Source organism: Phaenicophaeus curvirostris, chromosome 8, assembly GCF_032191515.1.
Source record: "Phaenicophaeus curvirostris isolate KB17595 chromosome 8, BPBGC_Pcur_1.0, whole genome shotgun sequence".
Classification (NCBI taxonomy): Eukaryota; Metazoa; Chordata; class Aves; order Cuculiformes; family Cuculidae; genus Phaenicophaeus; species Phaenicophaeus curvirostris.
Genome location: NC_091399.1, coordinates 19142106 through 19161837, shown reverse-complemented (window position 1 = coordinate 19161837; position 19732 = coordinate 19142106). Strand labels below are relative to the sequence as shown.

General features: G+C 41.7%; 1 protein-coding gene across 11 annotated transcripts in view; it reads right to left on the bottom strand.

Annotated features, from left to right (window-relative positions):
• CEP350 (centrosomal protein 350) overlaps positions 1-19732 on the bottom strand; it is a 78826-nt gene that overhangs the window by 31512 nt on the left and 27582 nt on the right. For 3 of the 11 annotated variants that reach the window (XM_069862664.1, XM_069862674.1, XM_069862666.1), the window contains exons 12-27: positions 17492-18564; positions 16175-16328; positions 14646-14809; positions 13142-13331; positions 11557-11777; positions 11277-11440; positions 10474-10632; positions 10167-10298; positions 8013-8149; positions 7581-7700; positions 4985-5151; positions 4287-4483; positions 3585-3769; positions 1873-1960; positions 1376-1522; positions 430-587 (exon numbers count right to left, since the gene is read on the bottom strand). In XM_069862664.1, the coding sequence (XP_069718765.1) occupies positions 430-587; positions 1376-1522; positions 1873-1960; positions 3585-3769; positions 4287-4483; positions 4985-5151; positions 7581-7700; positions 8013-8149; positions 10167-10298; positions 10474-10632; positions 11277-11440; positions 11557-11777; positions 13142-13331; positions 14646-14809; positions 16175-16328; positions 17492-18564 (3456 nt within the window). The remainder of the gene's footprint in view (positions 1-429; positions 588-1375; positions 1523-1872; positions 1961-3584; positions 3770-4286; positions 4484-4984; positions 5152-7580; positions 7701-8012; positions 8150-10166; positions 10299-10473; positions 10633-11276; positions 11441-11556; positions 11778-13141; positions 13332-14645; positions 14810-16174; positions 16329-17491; positions 18565-19732) is intronic. The other 8 variants (XM_069862672.1, XM_069862673.1, XM_069862669.1 and 5 more) reach the window with 7 other exon arrangements.

Genomic DNA, 19732 nt, shown 5'->3' with positions numbered 1-19732 from the left:
TTGACCACTTGACTTCAGGGCTCTCGTTGCAAGAACTGTGACAAAATACACCATCAAGCTGGAGCCCATCCAAGTTCCTTGTACGTACAAACATAAAAATCTTTGAAATTGATGTGCTTTTACTGACTATCAAGGACAAAGAATATTAAAGCCAATCTTCTCCAACAAACTTTGATCACACTGTCAGCTAATAACGTTTGAATCTTGGTATTCATGCAAGAATTGCAGCCTTTAAAATATTACATTCAAAGATTTATATAGTTCTATTAATGGTTCCAAAGAGCTCCTTTTCAGGCAACTCGGATCTAAGTGTATGTGACAGCAATACCTCTCATATTCTGATGGCCATTTGTAGAGCAGATACAGGCCAAACCAACTCATTCTATTAGAACAGTGAACTTTTGTGTACGGAAAAAAAAAAATAGTTACTTTTCATCCATTCTGCTGCGCATTTTTTTAAGTTTCTGCATAATGCTACTGGTCTCACTGCTGGAGATTGAGATGGGGGAAGGGCTGCGTGTTTCTGCATCAGTTGGAAGTGGGCTAGAACCATTGCTCTGCTTGATGTCATCCTCGCTGTGAAGTTCCTGCAATTAAGTGTTAAAAAAGCAACATTAAAAGTAAGACACTATTCTACAATCTCTTAAATGTTTGGGTGACTTTAGCGCACTTCTCCCCAGATCACACCAAATACTTCAGGCAAGTCTGTCCTCCTGCAGATTTAACTTCATTTTCCAACTTCATTTTTATTTGACACATTTTTTTCAGTACACCTTATTTCTCCATAATTTAAGTTGTCCCTTAACTGTAGCTAGAACAACATTACCTACCAGAATCGTTACCCAAATAAGAAACCAATCTTTTCTACACTACTATTATTAAATTTGTGTCTCCTTGAATTTTGTAAGGAGGCAGACAGTTACCAAAATCCTGTCTTGCTGTCTCATAAAGCAGATCCAAAAAACTCAGCATAATGACACTAACACATGCACACAGCAGCAAGTTTTGGGTTTAGTGCTTACATTTAGTACTTTAGGGTCTAAGAAATAATCAAACAAAATCAGAGCCCGAGATATCTAAGCATCAAAAAATTTATATTCCCAAAGTCATTAGTTAAGCCTGAGAATTAACAAACACCATCTACCGCCCATTTAAACCAGGACATTTTATAACTTCTCCAAATGCATTTCCTCAACAATGATTTCAAGAAATTAAACATTAAATTGCTGAGATAAGAAGATGAGACCGTTTCATGCAGACAAAACTTCCAAGCAATAGGTCCAATCTAGAAGCTTTACATTCCTTTAATACTGAAGGCAAACACTGGCTGCATGGCCAAAGAGGGAATACTCCAGCTTCTCTACTGAACACTTACCAGCTTGTTTTCTCCTGCAGACTTCAGTTTTTCCTGCAGTTTCATCGTAGTCTGACGAATTCGTTCTATTTCTGCCTGCTGTTTAAGGATCAGCTGTCTCTCCTTCCGGGCAGCCTTGTTAGCCTCTTGAAGACGCTTAATTTCTGCCTTTTAGGTATAAAAGATGAAGCATAAGAACTGTGACAGACAGCTCTCAAGCACTCACTTTAGAGCTGCCACAGTGTCCTTAGCTATGGGATTGAAATTGCTGTAATTGCACAAAGAAATCACCAGCCTGAATTTAGCAGCAATGAACAGAAGACAACGATAACACAAGGACCCTTTAAAACAAAATCTTAGATACTATCAAGATGCAAATAAAACTTATTGTTAAGAAATACTGGCAGCTTCCTATCCAAAAGCCTGGTATGGAGTTCTCAATTCTTAGCTTTTACAGTGTCTGAGACATTTAATGGTACAGGATATTCTACAGAATCTTCCTAGAGCGCATCAGTTACCTTTTCCTGCTGTAACCTCAGCAGCAGACCACGCTGCCTCTTTCGAATAGGTGGCATCTTATCATCCTCTCCCTTGTCTCGCAAATGCCTGCAAATACATCGGAAGAAAGGATTAAATAAGAAAGAACAAAACAACAAGCCTTTTACTCTTCAAAGTGGAAAAAGTTTACTTTTCCTAACCTGCAGAGGAGCACATGCCTGTGCTTAATAACTAGCATTCTCACATTCTCTGTGGTGGCATATTTTGTACTGTCTGGTCAAAGACACACACACAGTTAAAGGGCCAATACAGTAACACGGATTCACACATGAATGGGTAGAAGTTTGACAGAGGTAGCATGCTCACCGTGTGAGAAAGACAGAAGAAAGGACGTTGTTATGATTTGAGCTGAAGTACAATCAGTTTTCTAACTTCTCAGCTAAGTCTCATCTAAGTAACTTCACTTTCTGAAAGTTAACTGCGTATTTTTCAGACAGGGTGTCTCTCTAGCAGGGATAACACGGGGCACTGGGATACAGAAAGGCTGTTGCTTAGACTTATTCTGACAGAAACCAAGGTCATCCTCGAGCTGGTGGAGCCCAAAGTGAAAGGGGTGGAAAAAGTGACACCTGCAGGGAGGGGCAGATGGGACAGGTGACTCCAAACTAACCAGCAGAGGATTCCATCCCATATACATCTTACTCTTTACAAAACTACGGGATCACGAGGGTGAAGCTCTCTTCTTCAATGCCCAATGTCCAGCGAGGATCTCGTCTGTCTGTTTGCCCCTAATCCCGGGCCAGTGCATTCCCGAATCCAGCTCCCTCCTGCTGCCAAGCCCAGCCCAGGACCTTTTCCCTGTGCCTGCTCCGCAGCTTCTCTGGGGATTTAGTCATCAAGGCAGGGGGAGCAATTTTGTATATTTGTATACATTTTATTAGTACCTCATCAATAGTATTTTCTTTATTATTATTGTTTCATTAAAGCTGTTTTAGTTTTCGTTTCCAACCACAAGTCTTTCTCTCATTTCCCTTTTCCTGGGAGGGGCAGAGACTGGGATCACAACTGCTCACATTTTAACTGCCAATCCAGCCAGACTGGGACTAAACCATGACAGACGCTTGGGTCACTACCTCACAATCCTTCGTCAAATCCACAATGACAAGCTGCTGGAAGAAAATGTCTGGTGAGCAATGGTACAGAGAGTGGTCACGGAAAAGTATTCTTGATTCGATCTGGCCACCACTGATCAGGAGTATCACTAGGGACTTTAAGTGGCATTCCAGGACAAAGCATGTATTAGGTTGGAAAAAAAGTCATTAAAGAAAACATATACCTAGATTCACAAAGTCTGCCCCAAGTCAACTAAAGTGACCACAGACAACCAGCAAATAGAGGTCCAACCATTTTATACATTCTTGGATTAAGACTGGTAAGAGGAATGATTGGGAACTACCTTCTCTGACAGACATCTGACATTCTACTGTTTCAATGAAATTCTCTTTTATCAAACTGCATTCAATGTAAACATCAAAGCACACGTACAACCTGCGTTCTGTTCTTTCCAAGTGACAATACCATTTGCATAGGCTACTGATGTCAGAAGAATATTTTAACCATTGATATTTAATAAGGCAGGAGTGGGGCGGAGACAAAATCTTACAAAAAAAATTCAAGTAAAAATACAAGAAAACGGTCAGTCAGTAGCAGAGTTTATTCAGCACAGCCTTACTTCTTCTGGTGTTCCAGCCAAGCTAATTCAGCCTTGGTCTTCTCTTTCAGAGCCTTCTCCCGGAGCCGAAGCAGTGAGGACTGATGAGCTGCTCGCATTTCCTCCTCTTTCATATACTGTCTTACCATCTCCATGGTAAATTTAGAGAAACTATCTTGCCCCCCTGAGAACGGCATGCTTAGCTCCTGGAAGGCAAGACACATTTGGCATGATTTGATAATACAGAAATTCCACGGCTTTCTTCAATTACAAAGTGTGTGCTACACACGCACACACACAAACAGATGTTAGAAAGGAAGCTGTTGCTCCTTTCTGAGCTTTGTACAGATCTGCTTTTTGTGCCCTGGACTGCGTGGCAGTTTCTTGCGGAACAGAGAGATGAAGCATCCTCTTGTACTTCCTAGCTGTGTGCAGGCATAGCAGGAAGAATTAATCTACTGGGCTTCTATGACCTACCTCAAAAAGTCACTCCTCCAAAGACACAAGAGAATGGGCAGAGGCCTGGATGAACTGTTCCATAAGTCATGGTGGTTGTACAACAGTGACAATTACACAAGTCTATGTTTTGAGGTGCTTGAAGAGCAACAGGGAGGAAAAGAACATTCAAGTAAGCTAACAACACTAAGAACGGCTCACTTGAAGCTCACAAGCTTAACCATCTCAGTTCAGTTAATTTACCTTAACTATGGGTGCTTGACCTACCTTGATGGATGACAGAGCTGTTTTTTCTGGCGAGACTTCCTCATCAGAATCATCACGATTACCCCGTTTCTTCTCCAAGTTATTTCTGCGATGACTTTCAGAGGGCAGCAAAGACCGAAAAGACTTTTGTTCAATCTCATCCTCGGTCATGGATTCATCAAATTTCAGGGAATACTCTGTTGCAACAGAAGTGGAATCTGATGGAAAAATCAGAAGTGGCTTTACGCTCACGTATGTACCACGAATGCAGTTTTGCTGTGTCTTGTCGTAGTAAAGTTGGAAGGGCAGGAAAGACAGGGTGATAACTACTCTAATGCAGAAAAACAGGTGATTAGAAAAGAGGGACCTTGAGTAAGAGGTTATCTAGCTTCAAAAGACCTAGCAGTCCTCTGCACAGAGTTAGAAACACATTTTGGGGGCTGCTGAAACTTTTGGTGTTCCGCAAGTGAACACCTGGCTACAGCTAGCACAGCAAAAAGTAGAACGGCCCACAGACTCCACCACTCCAATATGCAAAATTTTGAAACCTTCTCCCTGTCCCACCCCCTGTCACCTCTTAAGAGGCTACCAATTCACCTGGGACCAGCTTTGGTCATGCATATTCCCTCAGCTATTTCAGAAATTCATTTTGAAACAGCACCTCTCTTGCTCCCCGCCTCCTCACCTTCAGATTGATCACACACAAACAATACACCAACCTTTTTCATCTGGCAGTGACAAAATACTATTGCTTGGCAAGGAGTCATCCGCAGCAGTATGAGCCTGCTCTTCAATACTGCTAGTTATCTTTTCACGGCGGGAAAGCTTCTTCTCCATCTCCTTGGAAGATGGAACTGAGGGGCTCTCTTGGCGGCTGCTGGTACTACTGCATTATGAAGAGATAAATTTTTCAAAAATTACTTCGAGCATTTCAAAATGTTTATTTTGCACCAGTACTGCATGCACCATGATCAACAACCCAGCAACAGTGGACATACGGATAGGTTGGGTTTGTTTTTAAAATGCTGCTTGGCTAATTCCAAGCCTCGTCAAGCCACCAACTGACAGCGGAACTTGTCATTTTTATTCTATCTTGGAAAGCAAGTGGCTGTAGGTATGCACGTTCTCCATCTGGCAATGAACATGGATGATAAACCACTGCAAACATCTCTCTTGACAGTTTTTAAAAGGATGAGTGAGACAGTGACACTGCTTTAAATTAGAAGAACTAATGAGAAGGACAAAATCATTCCAATTGGTGAAGATCAGAGAAGGACTGAGAAACATCATAGGACCTAACTCGATCAGGTACATGAACAGGAAACAAAAAGCTAAATTGTAGCAAGATACTGAAAAATAGCACAAGAAACCTGCCAGAACTAAACATCGGGAAAGCAGCGCTCCAGGCACTTCATGTAAAATCTCAAGCCAACACAAGGAAGCAGCGAGGGAAAAAAAAACCCAACCCATCTTAAATAAAGGGCCAGATACACAGAGAACAGACCAGTAAGTAACATATTACAGAGTCAGCAGTTCTACAGGTCCCTGCACTGAGATTTCAGAACACATGCTCCTGGTCTACATTCTGGTCCATCTTGAAAAGACATGGAGCAAAATGAGAAGGGCATTAACTGCAAATATTTAGGACAGAGTCATAAAAACAGAGACTTAAAGTGCAAGTTATCCACAGCACAGAAATCAGAATGATCTAAGCTCAACAGTTTTTGAAGGTATTTCATCTAACCAAAGCCAAGGCCACGTCCAAGTTCTGAACACCTGTAACAGGAGAGGATCCCACAACCTTCTTTCACCCCATTCCAGTGTATGACCACTCTTACAGGGAGTGGGTTTTTTTCCTTTGATTTTCCCTTTTCCAAAGTCTGTCACCATCGCCTTTTGTCATCACCCTGAGCACCTCCTCAAAGGTCCAGCCTGACATTCCCTAAGAGCCCACCTTCAGGATATTGCAACTAGAACCCTGTCCCCCGAGCTTTCTCTTTTCTGGGCTAAGCTGACTTAGTTCTTTCAGCCTCTCTCTCACATCATGTACTCCAGCCTCCTAACCACCTTGCTGGTTCACCACTAGACTTGTGTCAGGATGTTAATGTCTTCTCTTTACTGAGGAGCCCCAAAATTGTACACGATATTCCAGATACAGCCTCACAAGAGCTGAACAGAGGGGAACAACCATTTCCCTTCACCTGCTTGCTACACACTTGCTAATTCATAGAATCATAGAATCGTAGAATAACCAGGTTGGAAGAGACCCACCGGATCATCGAGTCCAACCATTCCTATCAAACACTAAACCATGTCCCTCAGCACCTCGTCCACCCGTCCCTTAAACACCTCCAGGGAAGGTGACTCAACCCCCTCCCTGGGCAGCCTCTGCCAGTACCCAATGTCCCTTTCTGTGAAAATTTTTTTCCTAATGTTCAGCCTGACCCTCCCCTGGTGGAGCTTGAGGCCATTCCCTCTCGTCCTGTCCCCTGTCACTTGGGAGAAGAGCCCAGCTCCCTCCTCTCCACAACCTCCTCTCAGGTAGCTGGAGAGAGCAATGAGGTCTCCCCTCAGCCTCCTCTTCTCCAGGCTAAACACCCCCAGCTCTCTCAGCCGCTCCTCATAAGGCCTGTTCTCCAGCCCCTTCCCCAGCTTTGTTGCTCTTCTCTGGACTCGCTCCAGAGCCTCAACATCCTTCTTGTGGTGAGGGGCCCAGAACTAAACACAGGATTCGAGGAGCGGTCTCACCAGGGCCGAGTCCAGAGGGAGAAGAACCTCCCTGGACCTGCTGGTCACATCGTTTCTGATCCAAGCCAAGATGCCATTGGCCTTCTTGGCCACCTGGGCCACTGCAGGCTCCTGTTCAGTCCCTGTCAACCAACACCCCCAGGTCCTTCTCCCCAGGGCAGCTTTCCAGCCAGACTTCTCCTAGTCTGTAGCTGCTCAGGGTTGTTGTGCCCCAAGCGCAGGACCCGGCATTTGGCCTTGTTAAACCTCATGCCATTGGACTCAGCCCAGCGGTCCAGCCTGTTCAGATCAGCTGAATGAGAAAGCAGATGTAGAACTCTTAGTTTCAAGTTATGAAAGATGAAAACTTCCAGTTAGAACATATACAGCAAATTCAAAATTGAAGATACTAATACGTGACATGCAATTGATTACATTGTAGACCACAGTGTAGGTTTTCCCATTGAAAGTTTAATACTGGCTTTCCCTTTTTATAAAAAAAATATTGAAGGAAAAATCTTGATATTCCTTTGTATTTGAGCTCTTATTTAAAGAAAAAAATCCCTGTGTACTACAAACTCTTCTTACCTCTGATCATGAGCCTTTGATCTTGAGGACTCTGAATAATTACTAAACATCGGTGAGTACATCTGTTTTGAGTCACCCGTCTCCTCTTTACCTTGTGACATGGCACCAGATTCACATTTCCTGAAAAAGGGAAGGGGCTTGAGTAAATCTGCATTGTCCTAAAACAAGGAATAATGCATTTTTCACAAGCTTTCATCAGTTTACTAGAAGTAGTAACAGCTAAAATTTCTGAAAAGAGCACTTAAAGCTCAGACCAGTAAAACCATCCTACAAAACATTCAGAGCATCTTCTCTAAGATCAGTTAATGCTGCCTTTGGTGAAGTAATTCTTCTTAAATGTGACATCTTAATTTTTTTTTCCCAAGAATAGTTTAAGCAAAACCCAAAAAATCTTACTCCCCCCTCCCAAAGATGTGAAACATTAAGCAAAACCTCTTTGTATCCGTTCGGGCTCTCAGTTGTTTCATGAACTCAGAGTGATGCTGCCGCTGGTGGTCAAACAAGGTGGAGACTGGAGCAGCTGGAGCGCTGACAGTATCAGAGATCTGTGTTTGTGTTAACTCTGTCATCTGAGTACAACAAAACCCAAAAGAATACAACGTGTTTATCAGCATCAAAATGTTTTTGAAAATAGGCATTTTCACAGGCAATTTACTGATTTATTGAACATACATGTCAATTCTGGTTGTGGGAGGCGTACAGTGCTCCGTAAACACATATTCTTTAATTTATGCAGAGTGGAATTATTGATAGGAAACTACAGGCATGCAAGATACTACTTATCGTATTATTCTAATAAACTGAACCAAACTCTGACCAGCAGAATGATCCTCACATAATAAAAATTTCCAGATCTAACATTAGGTTTAAAATATAGATTCATTTTAAATTGCATCTTACCCAAAGAGCATGAAATAGTACTTCCATTCTAAAGTAAACAACAAGATTAAGTTCCAATATCATACAAATTGTCAGGTCTAAAACTAGCAGCATTTAATCAACAGGTGACCATAAGATACCCTTTCTAATGTATAGCAGTCACTGTGTACCTGACTAGAAACAGAAACTTTAGAAATCATAGCGGATAAGACTGGTTTCTAGAAAGCAGAATTTAATATTTTTCTTCTTGTCCAAAGGTCTGCCTCATGCAGAGCAAGGAATTATGGTTGGTTTTAAAGACAGGAATAAGTTGTATTTCAGTAACTTCAATATAGATACTGCATTTCTTTATGAATTCTTCAATTTATGTATACAAATTTTATTGAAACAAGTGAATGATTTTTCTTCAATTGGATATTTTCTGTAAACCCACTGTTTTATCTTCATTAGCACAACAGTCAACTCTAAGCAAACAAATTTGTACATTAGCATGCTGTATTCTCTCTTCTGCATAAGGTAAACTTCTAATTGAAAGCAATGCAGAAAATTAACTCCATTCCTTTATAAATAAGCAATTACAATGTACATTAAAAAATATTGCAGTACATTGGTGACTGGCATTTCCATTGCTGCATTCTAGTTAAAACAAATGGTTGTTCAACCGAATATCAGGAGTCACTTGTGAGTGTGGATGGAAAAGCTACTCTGCTAGCCCATCATCACTGATCAGCTCACACCCATCAACCTCTCTATTAGAACCTCCTACTCTCAGACATCATACTTAAAGACAAAAGATTAAAACCCTACGCCAAATAAAAGCTGTCTGTTTCTTCTACCTTGTTTCTCAACCACTTTGGCTCAATAAGCTACACGTGTTTCTTTGTCTTTATCCAAGACTTCACTACCTACTACCAACAGCTACCGCACGTATCCAAGATTGCCTGAGCTTCTCTGCTCCTTTAACCTAATCCACTCCTCTCTATTCAAAAATAAAACTTCATATATTTGGCAAAGCCTGTATCAAGTACATCAGTATTATTCTACAATTCTGTTAGCCATCACAAGAACAGCCTTTCTGAACACTAACATGTGCATAAGCTTCAAAAAAACAGTTACGTTCATACTCATTATCCTGCTACACTCCATCCCGTGATCCTACTCCAAAGTCACAGCAACTGCTAAACTGTTTCTCATTTATGCGTCAAACAACTGCCATGTGGGGAACCAGTTATAAAAACTTATAAAAATATCTATATGCCACAAGAAGAACGAAAAGAGACTCAGAAAACCTCAAACTGTACCAAGCCAAAAGCTCTGCTGACAAAACTCCCTCCTCCTGTTTTAATTTTCCTTGCTGCTCTCCTACCTTCAAAAGTAAGCAAAATTGCAGTTTCCCTGCTCTTCTAGTCTAATTTGCATTTGAAACAGATGTACTCCGTAAGGGATTGATCCTGTAGCTCTGAAATTAAAGATGTCGGGTTCACTATCATCAGTCTATCCTGGAAGAACAAAAACTTCTTAACAGTTCATAAACTGCAAGATCACAAGAACAGTGAACAGAAATTTAACGCTGTCAACTGGCTTCTAAGAAACGATGCTAGAAAAGCACCTTTAAAGGTTTATCATTTGTCCCGTTATGAAGGTGATGTTGCACTGAGAGTAACACTGAACAGAGAATAACACAGAGGCAAAAAAAATACATCTTACCTCACGGATCTGGTGAGATGCATCTGTAGTTAGGAGGGCAGTTTCCGCCTGCTTGGCTGCAGCCTTGCCTGAGGTCTCTTGTACAGCCTCCTGCCGTGACTGGACCAGATGCTGCAGTGACTCTGCATGGACCTGTGCGGAAAACACAGCCAGTTCAGATCTTCAAAATCTCCTGTATGTAATAAGTATAGTTCTATTTTTCAACATCTGTGTGGAAAAAAGTTTGCAATTGGCCCCAAGAGCTTTTTCTCAGCTATATTAAACCCCTTCACCATTTCCATACGTTCACAGGCACGGATTTACTTACAGCATTTTGCCTCTTACACACTCCACATTTTTTGAAGGGCAGCATTACCTGAGCTGCCTTCTGCCTTGCCTCCTCCAGTTGTCTCTGACTTTCTAAGGCTTCTTTTTCAGCCTTGATTTTCAAGAGTACCAAGTCCCGTTCATGGCGCTGCTGTTGTGCCTACAGATTAGGTAAACAAGTTATAACCATGCAAGTTAAATGTAAAGACCTTTATTACCTCAGCCACCAGCTGCAGCTACCTGTGAAAGACCTAGATCTACCCTACTGGTGATGCCTCTTCTCCTCAAGTAAACTTTTCAGCCCACAGACCCTCTCCCTGACAGCAGACAATACACATTCCACATACTCTTCCACCATGGTGTAGAAAAAGAGAATTTAGCAGATCAATTGATTCACTGAACTAGAACGAGCAATCTTGTCAACATAAGGAAATTTCAACCAGAATATCCTTTTCAGAGAACAAGAAATATGATCCAGCCTGAACAACTACACAGCGTGGTATCAGGACCCGGCGTCAAACTCAGTAAACAATCAAGTTTTTACTTTTTTCAAGTACCTAACCAAAGCAGTGATTCTTATTAATGACACACACTCCTCAGTCACCAGTTCCTTGGTGTCAACTTAAAAACAGAAAGACAAAAGACATGAATCTTAAAAAATGGACATTATCAGATATGCTCCATCGTGCCTAACATGACTCCTCTGCATTGCTATTAAAAGCATAACGCACCCTGATTTGATTAATTTTCTTGCAAAAGGAAAAGAAAATAGGAAGTTAGCACATGGAAATATTTTTCAATTACCTTTAGAATCTGAGCCAGAGAAACAGTCTCCTGCTGGGCAAGTGAGATTCCTTGTACTCGTTCTATATCTGAAAGTTGTCGCACAGACTCCTCAATGGCACTGAGGTAGTTCAACTCTGCTGATAAACGATGCTGAAGACCAGCCGGGGAGTAGCGCATGCATCCTGCAGGATAAGAATCACTGGTCAACCTCCATAGGTTTCAGTGTCGCGCATGAAAAATAAAGAAAAAAACAATACAACTGCTCTGGGATTATTATGGTCTTAACAGAAGAACTCACCGCTTGCTGAGGCTGCTCCTGCTACAGATCTGCTAGCTCCCAGACTCAAGTCAGGGAAGGCTCCGTTAGGCTTCAGCCCTGATGTTGTACTTCCAGAGAAGCCCGCAGGTGACTTGACTCTTTCTCCTGTGTTGCTGCCTACAGAATCAAACATTTTTTGGGAACCAGGAGATGGGGAAGAAGTTGGTGTCTTCTGGGATCTTCCCTTGTCCGAGAAACTGCTGGTGAAATGAAAAAATAAAGGAGTCAGTATTCTCCTAAGTTCAGTTATTTGGTAAGAGAATAAAACAATAACCTAGTTCTTCCATTTATGCACACCAAACAGACTCACACAAAAGGCACAGACCCACACAACAGGCTGCCTTCTATGGTTTGCACAGGCCAGCGTGCCTTTAGGAAACTGCCTCATGAGATGAGATTTGTAGCGATATCCCAGTTTAAGGTGAAGTTTCTAGAGCATCCTATCTCTTCCCCAAGCATCAAACCTAGTCAGCACACATCGAAAAAACCCAAAACGTCGTAGTATCTACGTGTTCTACATGGCCAGACCAGCAGTTTCAGTGCCTCCTCTTAGGAAGCTGGCATGGGAAAGTCTGGATGCACTCATCTGCAGGTGCATTTACATACAGAAACATAGAATGATTTGGGTTGGAAGGGACCTTAAAGCCCATCCCGTTCTAACCCCCTGCCCTGGGCAGGGACACCTCCGCCTGGCTCAGGCTGCTCAAAGCCCCATCCAACCTGGCCTTGAACACCTCCAGGGATGGGGCAGCCACAGCTTCCCTGGGCAACCTGGGCCAGGGCCTCACCACTCTCAGAGGAAAACATTTCTTCCTAAGATCTAAAACACCTGTTTTGAGAGTCTGAGTGAAGAACTTCGTTTTACTCACAGGAAATTAGGGCAACATTTTGATATCAGAATACAATGAACAGTATTTTTAAAAAGTAAACTCCAGCTCATGAGTGCAACTGAACACAAGAAGCCATTGCTCGAGTCACTCTTTCATCAAAATGCAATGAAATGCTTGAAGGCCAAAATTCTGATTTAAGCAGTTCGTAAAACGCTAGAGAAACATTTCTTAAGAGAAAGTTAAAGGCATCTCTTTCCAAACATACTGCAAATAGTGCAGACATTGCTTAAATATACTCTTCCAATTTATGAAGCTGAAGAGGATTAATAGTGGCTGCTTACATCCCTTTGAAAGACATTCTGCTTTATTTAGCATATCTTAGGACGTCATAGGACATTTCAAGCCCAATACTGGGTATCAGCGAGTCACCGGTACAAGTCAATACCCCAGAACCATGCTACACCCACACAAAAGGAAAGACCATACATATAATTTGTTGCTTTTCATAAAAAAAAGTATAGTGAAAACTAAGCTGAGTGTGTTTCGTAACTACCTTCCTCGCACAATTGGCAGAAAATAAAGTGCATTCATTGCTGGACATACAGAAGATGCAACAGGAAAAATAATTTTTTTCTTCCTTTTGCATATCCAAAGACACAGAAACTTTTGATAACATGCCATAACACTACCAAACTTAAGTATATTTGCATACAGTCTTATAAAGTTCACGTTACCTCATCAGGGAGTGTGCAGACAAGTTTTCTAACGTGCTGTCTGTATCTGGGTTCTGTTCATGATCTTTACTAGAAATCCTGCTACTCGATAAGCACTTCTTTGCCTGCTGGGATCCCCACTCTAATTCAGACAGCATTTTGTCCTCTTCCACAGAGAAATGGGGAGAACTTCCATTGAAAGAATCCAACCCTAAAAAATCAACAACATTGCCAAAAGTTCATGTTCGGTATCTTAACTGTGAACATTTTAGCTATCAGGAGCCCCAAAACAATTAACTGAGAACCTTCTTCCCCCAGTTAAAGATGCCTTTGAGTTAGAAATCTGTAAATCCAACAAGCCAGAGATGTAAATTTGGCAGCTTCCTACAGGAGGTTGAGTTCTCTTCCCTGTATTGCATCCGCCGTCAGAATAATAGTCACTCAGCTTTCATTACAGCACATTATTTGTTTAGATAATGAAAACAAGCATTTGACTCTTCAATACTAATAATCAGAATAAAGTCTAGCTTTCTTTGGATAACCTAGAGAATTTTGAAAGGAGAGGGAGAGATAATGTGGAAGGTCCAATCTTATTTTTCTCATCTTTTTACTGACTTTAATCCCAGCTTTCCCTTATGTTACCCATTGCTTACATAGCAAGAGAGCACCAAATCATAGAATCATAGAATCACCAGGTGGAAAAGACCTCATCAAGTCCAACCACTCCTATCTGCCACTAAATCATGTCCCTGAGCACCTCGTCCACCCGTCTTCTAAACCCCTCCAGGGAAGGTGACTCAACCACCTCCCTGGGCAGCCTCTGACAGTGCCCAATGACCCTTTCTGGGAAAAATTTTTTCCTGATATCCAGGCTGAACCTCTCCTGGTGCAGCTTGAGGCCATTCCCTCTCGCCCTGTCCCCTGTCACTTAGGAGACGAGGCCAGCACCCTCCTTTCTACAAGCTCCTTTCAGGTAGTTGGAGAGAGCAATGAGGTCTCCCCTCAGCCTCCTCTTCTCAAGGCTAAAACAACCTCAGTTCCCTCAGCCGCTCCTCATAAGACTTGTTCTCCAGGTTAATAAATACACTGCTTCCTACAGTGACTTGTACATTTAGGAAAGCTGTCTGTGATCCACAGAGGAAGCATTCAGGCAAGCTTACTGTCGCCTTCATAAATGTGGCCATAACTCTGATTTTTCAGCAGCCTACTGGAATTTCCTCAGTATGGAATTCGAGGATAGTTCTCATATGATATTAAAATTAATTGAGCTGTTAGAAGGCTGGTTTTGGAAAGGAAACATTTCCAATACTGTGAATAATTTCTTGTCTATTTAAAATTATGTCACTGCATTTTAGGGTTGGAGAATAATCAGAATAGAATTTAGGAAGGAATCACTGTAGGAATAAATTCTTCTATCAGTATTAGATTATAGTTTCCAGATATGTAGAAAAATTGCTATTTGCATAACAAGAAAACCCTAAAACTTCCTCATCCAAAAAAATCCTACAGTCAGTATTGCACTTACGTTCTTTTTTCCGCCTCTTTTTAGAGGAAGCAGATGAGCGAGATGAAGCTGCAGACCGTGGTCCAGATGAATGTGGAGAAGCAAGCTCTACAGATCGAGGCTCATGGGGAGATTTCCTGCTAGGAATTTCTTCCTGAATGCTTGAATTACTGCTGCCAGCAACACTAAAAAGGAGCACACTGACAATGATTAACTAAAGACTTCCAACATCTACATTATGCCGTGCACAAGAAGTCTACCACACTTTAATTTAGAGACAGATGGCTGGAAATACACGAATTAGCCCATCTTGAAAGCATTGATTTTGAGATTAAAAACAATGACAGTTAAAACATGAGGAAGTGGTGGTGGAAGCCCCATCCCTGGACATGTTGAAGGTCAGACTGGACGTGGATCTGAGCCACCTGATCAAGCGGAAGGTGTCTCTGCTCACTGCAGGGGGATTGGAGCTGGATGGGCTTTAAAGGTCCCTTCCAACCCAAATCATTCCTTGATTCTTTAAGTTCGACATTATATGGAAGACATAGAAACATTCTTCCATATAACTTCCAATAACAAGAAGCAGTAAAAGATGAGTAATAACCATCTTTTCCAATGCTAACTCTTAAGAGCTATTTGACTGAAAAACATAAGAATGATTCCAAACGTGATTGCATTTTAGATAACTTCTGGGCATACAGAGATCATCAATTACTCAACAAAAATATGAGTAATTTTCAAGGACTACAGAAGATTTGCAAATAAGGAGGTAAACGCATACTAAATAACACCAACAGAAGGCCTATGAAGAAGTTAATCAGAAAGAAAGCGTTTTTTACAGCCAACATCTACAGCACGTGAAAGTGCCTTTCGCCTTCCTTTCTTCTGAGGTAACAAACCACCAACATATAAACACTACAGGTGGCCTTCCCCAAGGTGCTCAAAAGATGTAACTATACCTCATTACAGAAAAGGGCTCCCAAGAAAATCAGGAAGCCACATAACAACAGCAGTGAGATGGAGAGTTCCAGGATTTACAGCTTTCCGACTTTAATCCGAACAAAAGGCTTCAGAAGTTCTTGCAGACAAGTTATGTACCTGTTACTAAGCATTACTGAACCCTTGCTGAAAGCTTTTTAGGCTTTTTACAGAATTTTGAAGTACATAAGGTATTTTAACACTTTCAAACCTCTTTTCTTTTCCCTTACATTACAAAGAGTAACCAACAGCGTGCTGTAGTAGCCACATAAGTTGGAGAACTCAACTTCACCCGACTACAAGGGCATGAACCTTGCCTAAAGCTTCCCATTAAGACTAAAGAAAAACAAAAATGAAGACAGAGAATATGAATGTTTTAATCATTATGTCTTAACCATGCTGGTTGTTATAATAACTGCAAGGTCCTAAGGAAACACCTCATCACTTTGAGTAGCATTACAACACAGGGTAACAGAGAAGATATCCAGCATATTATGAAACAAAGTTTGCATTAACCGTTTCCTGACAAATCCTGCATTTTTATTTTTACGAGGAATCTAGCGCAGTGTTACCTGAGGTCACGTGCAATCTTTTTGTCTGTTAAAGTGCTGCTTCCCTGCGATGAGGCAAAATCATCTTCGTAAGAAACCACGCTCTCTGGAGGGCTCATAGCTGGGAGTAGTGGGCGCAGGAGGGAAGAGCCCCCACTTGACCTTTCATCAAACACTGAAGTGTGGAAAAAGAAGGGGAAAGACAAAACTCAGGAATGAAAATGCTCCCAGCCATGAGTTACAAAGACTTCCTTTCAAACACAAAAACATCAGGAGAATGACAATATACCCAACCCACAGTTTTAACACAACATAACAGGCACAGTCTTCCTCTTTTTGTAAATGATTCAATATTCTACTTCATTAATGCTCTCCAGCTAAAACATTCTTGAAGAGCACAGTGATTCCGAGCAAAGCCATCTGCTGAAAATTTAAATGCAATCATCTTTAAGGGAATAAACTGAAGGAAAAAAGAATCAAGAAAAAACACAAGACAAAAATTAACTTCTTGGAAAATCTCCCACCTCAAAATGAAACAGTCCTTCCAAAATGAAGAATAAATACATACAAGAAATGAAAATTAAACAAAGCATCCTTCATGAGACACTTGTAAAGCATGTCCAAAGACACTAATACTTGAAATGGGCTTGTTTGAGCAAGAGACTTTTCCTACCAATATATCAAAAACCTTACCTTTTCAAAAACCCATAGCATTACCTGAGTTTTAATTGTCGCACTACTTTGAGACATTATCAAATAGCTCAGGTGAGCAAAGATGGAAAGGGCAAGTCCACATCATTCATCCACCGAAGCTGTACATTTCTAACAATTTAGCCAAGCTACATTATTCCTGCATAGCAAGAACTCAGGATACATGCAGTCATGTCTATGGCACGAGGCAAGTGCTGCATAAAGCATGTACTTCAACCTTCTGCCTTAACTGAAACAGGACTGATGAGTTATTTCAGATGATCGGGAGCGCACATAAAGTAAGAGGATGCATGTTCCAATCCAGGGAGTCTGTTCTTCATGGTGGAGAGAACCATTTCCAAATGCACTCTGGGAAATTTAGATTCAGCATGGAATTTTGGATATAATAAATGTAAGTTTACACCCACAATTCTGTAACTATTGGTGTCCTTATTACATGTAACCCAGCACATGAATGTGTGAATCTTTCCTTGTGTTTGTTTCGCTTACACAAGAAGACAAAAGGAAGGGGAGGAAAGTGAGAAAGCCTTACACAGATTCATGGTTAAGATATCTAAAAGCACATTCAGAAGTAAGACTAGGAAAATAGCAATTTATAAGAGCTTCAACAAATTTTTCCATCCTTACCTTCTTTACCTTTTCCATGAAGCTGGTAACTTTTCACAAAGATGTTGATGACACTGTGGGGACTTCCCTTCGCCAGCTCCTGCCACGGCTCCTTGCTGTCCACGTCACTTGGCTGAGGGAAAAGTGGCAAATACTTCTCAGCTTCTTTCTTAAACTCCTTTATGGCATCAATAGCATTTCTCTCCCGAATGCAGAAATCCTTCTCCTTTAATGTCTCCAGCATCTTCAGCGGTGACTGTTTGTGCTGTCCTCCCTCCTCTTCAGAGAGGCTTCCATCACTCAGAAGAGGTCCTTCACTGATGGAGTCGATGCTGGACTCGTGAGGGATTACAGCTTTGTCTGGAGCATAAGCCTGGTTCTCACGCCCTGGGGACTCAGCCTGCCTCTTGGATAAATGTCCTAGTACCCCCTCATGCTTGTTAGCAGCAGGGGACCTCATTCCAAGGCTGACTGCAGCAGTATGAGGCCTGATCGTCTCAGGGAGCTTCTTAAATTCACTAAGGTTGCCTACGCCAGGAAGGCTGTCATCAAAGGCTGTATGAGACAGACAGGTATCCAACATTTTTTGGATTCTGGCTGAAAAAGCATCTTCATTTTCCTCTCTCACAGGAGGGCTCACGGCCTTTGCCCACTGCCCATCAGCCTGGTTTTCTTGCTTAAATCCATGGTCTGAATTCCACATGGTACCATAATTGACACTGGCCCCAGCCAACCTCTTGGCTTCACTTTCAATCCTGCTAGACAGGGAAGCAGCTGTAGCTTTCAGAGCTTCAATTCGATCTAATTTGCTCTTATATTGGCTAGCAGTAGGTTTTACTAAGAGATTTTGCTGTGCAGCAGGTGAATTCAGGTACGGCTGAGGCATCAAGTTCAGTGATCCCATGGGTGTAGCGTGGCTCCTCCTGCCTGCCAACACGGCATCACACTCCTTGGACAAAAGGTCTATCTGCTCCAGACTCCAGTGTTGGGAGCACGGGGCTCCACTTGAGCCCGCAAGAGCTTGTGAGGGAGAGAGATGGACTCTTGGGCTCAACCTTTCTGGCTGTACCCATGGAGGCTCCATCAAAGTGTTCCTGAAATGAAAAGTCAACATGGAATTTGATGATTTACACAAGTGCTGTTATTTCAGATGAAAGCATCATTGCCACAGATTTATTTTTCAAGACAAAAGAGTTCTTGGTTAGGTCAGAGGGGCAGGGAATGGCACAGTCAACAGTTACAGAATGTTATCTAAAAAACCCAAACAATACAGCACCTTCCAAACTCAAAATGTCATTTACAGTGTACTGGGTATTTTAGAGTTGGAACACGATGAGTGTTTTGAACAGCAGCAGTGAGTCTTTTCCAAAAGTTTCCTGACTTCAAAAGGAAGGAAACATCTTTTTTATTTCTTTCCCTCCTCTCCAGTTAAACCCAGCTCTTGTTTCACTGGTGCTGTCACTTTGGGCAGGCACAAGGAACACTTACAGAAAAGGAGGACTGGAAATACAAGAACGTTTAGAGTTCTGCAAGACATCTTTTTTATTCCCAGATAGCTCCCACCTGCATGACAGGAGACCTTCACCAATAGCACTTGCACATATTCTAAATACTAGGAAATCCATCAAGTCCCTCACGAAAAACAGCTTCCCTGTTCACTATGAGGCTCTCCAAAGAACTTACGCAGCCCTTTAAGTATCATCTCTCCCCTAGTACTACTGTTGACCTTTTTTCCTTACAAGGTTACACTAATAATATTTATTACCCCCGGTTCAGCAGCCTATCCCATACACAGCATTCCTGGCACCCTTGAACTTTTCCAGAAAGGAAACAGGCCTTGTTGAACTTAGCGCGGATTTGACCAAGTTAGGGTAGAGATAATGAAGCAAATATATAATTAAGAAGCAGACATACATTAAGTAATTAAAAATGAAGACCCACTTGCACAACAAGGATATTATGTATAAGACAGAAACTTAATGATGCTTAGTTCCTTACATTTAAGTGGTTGGCTAGGCCTTGACTTACAGTAAAAAACGCTTTGGTAATACACTGAACAATTAAAAATGGAGAAAGCAGCACGAAAGGAAACAGGGTAAAGCTAGTTCCAAGCAGAAGCAGAGGATTTGGGTACTTTAGAGACAGTAACTAGCGGCCCGACTCCACAAAAACATAAGAGAAACATTGAACACAACAAACACGAAAGAAAAAAAAAAAATCAACAGTCATTCATATGATCGGCTTCCCTTGCCCGATGGCAGA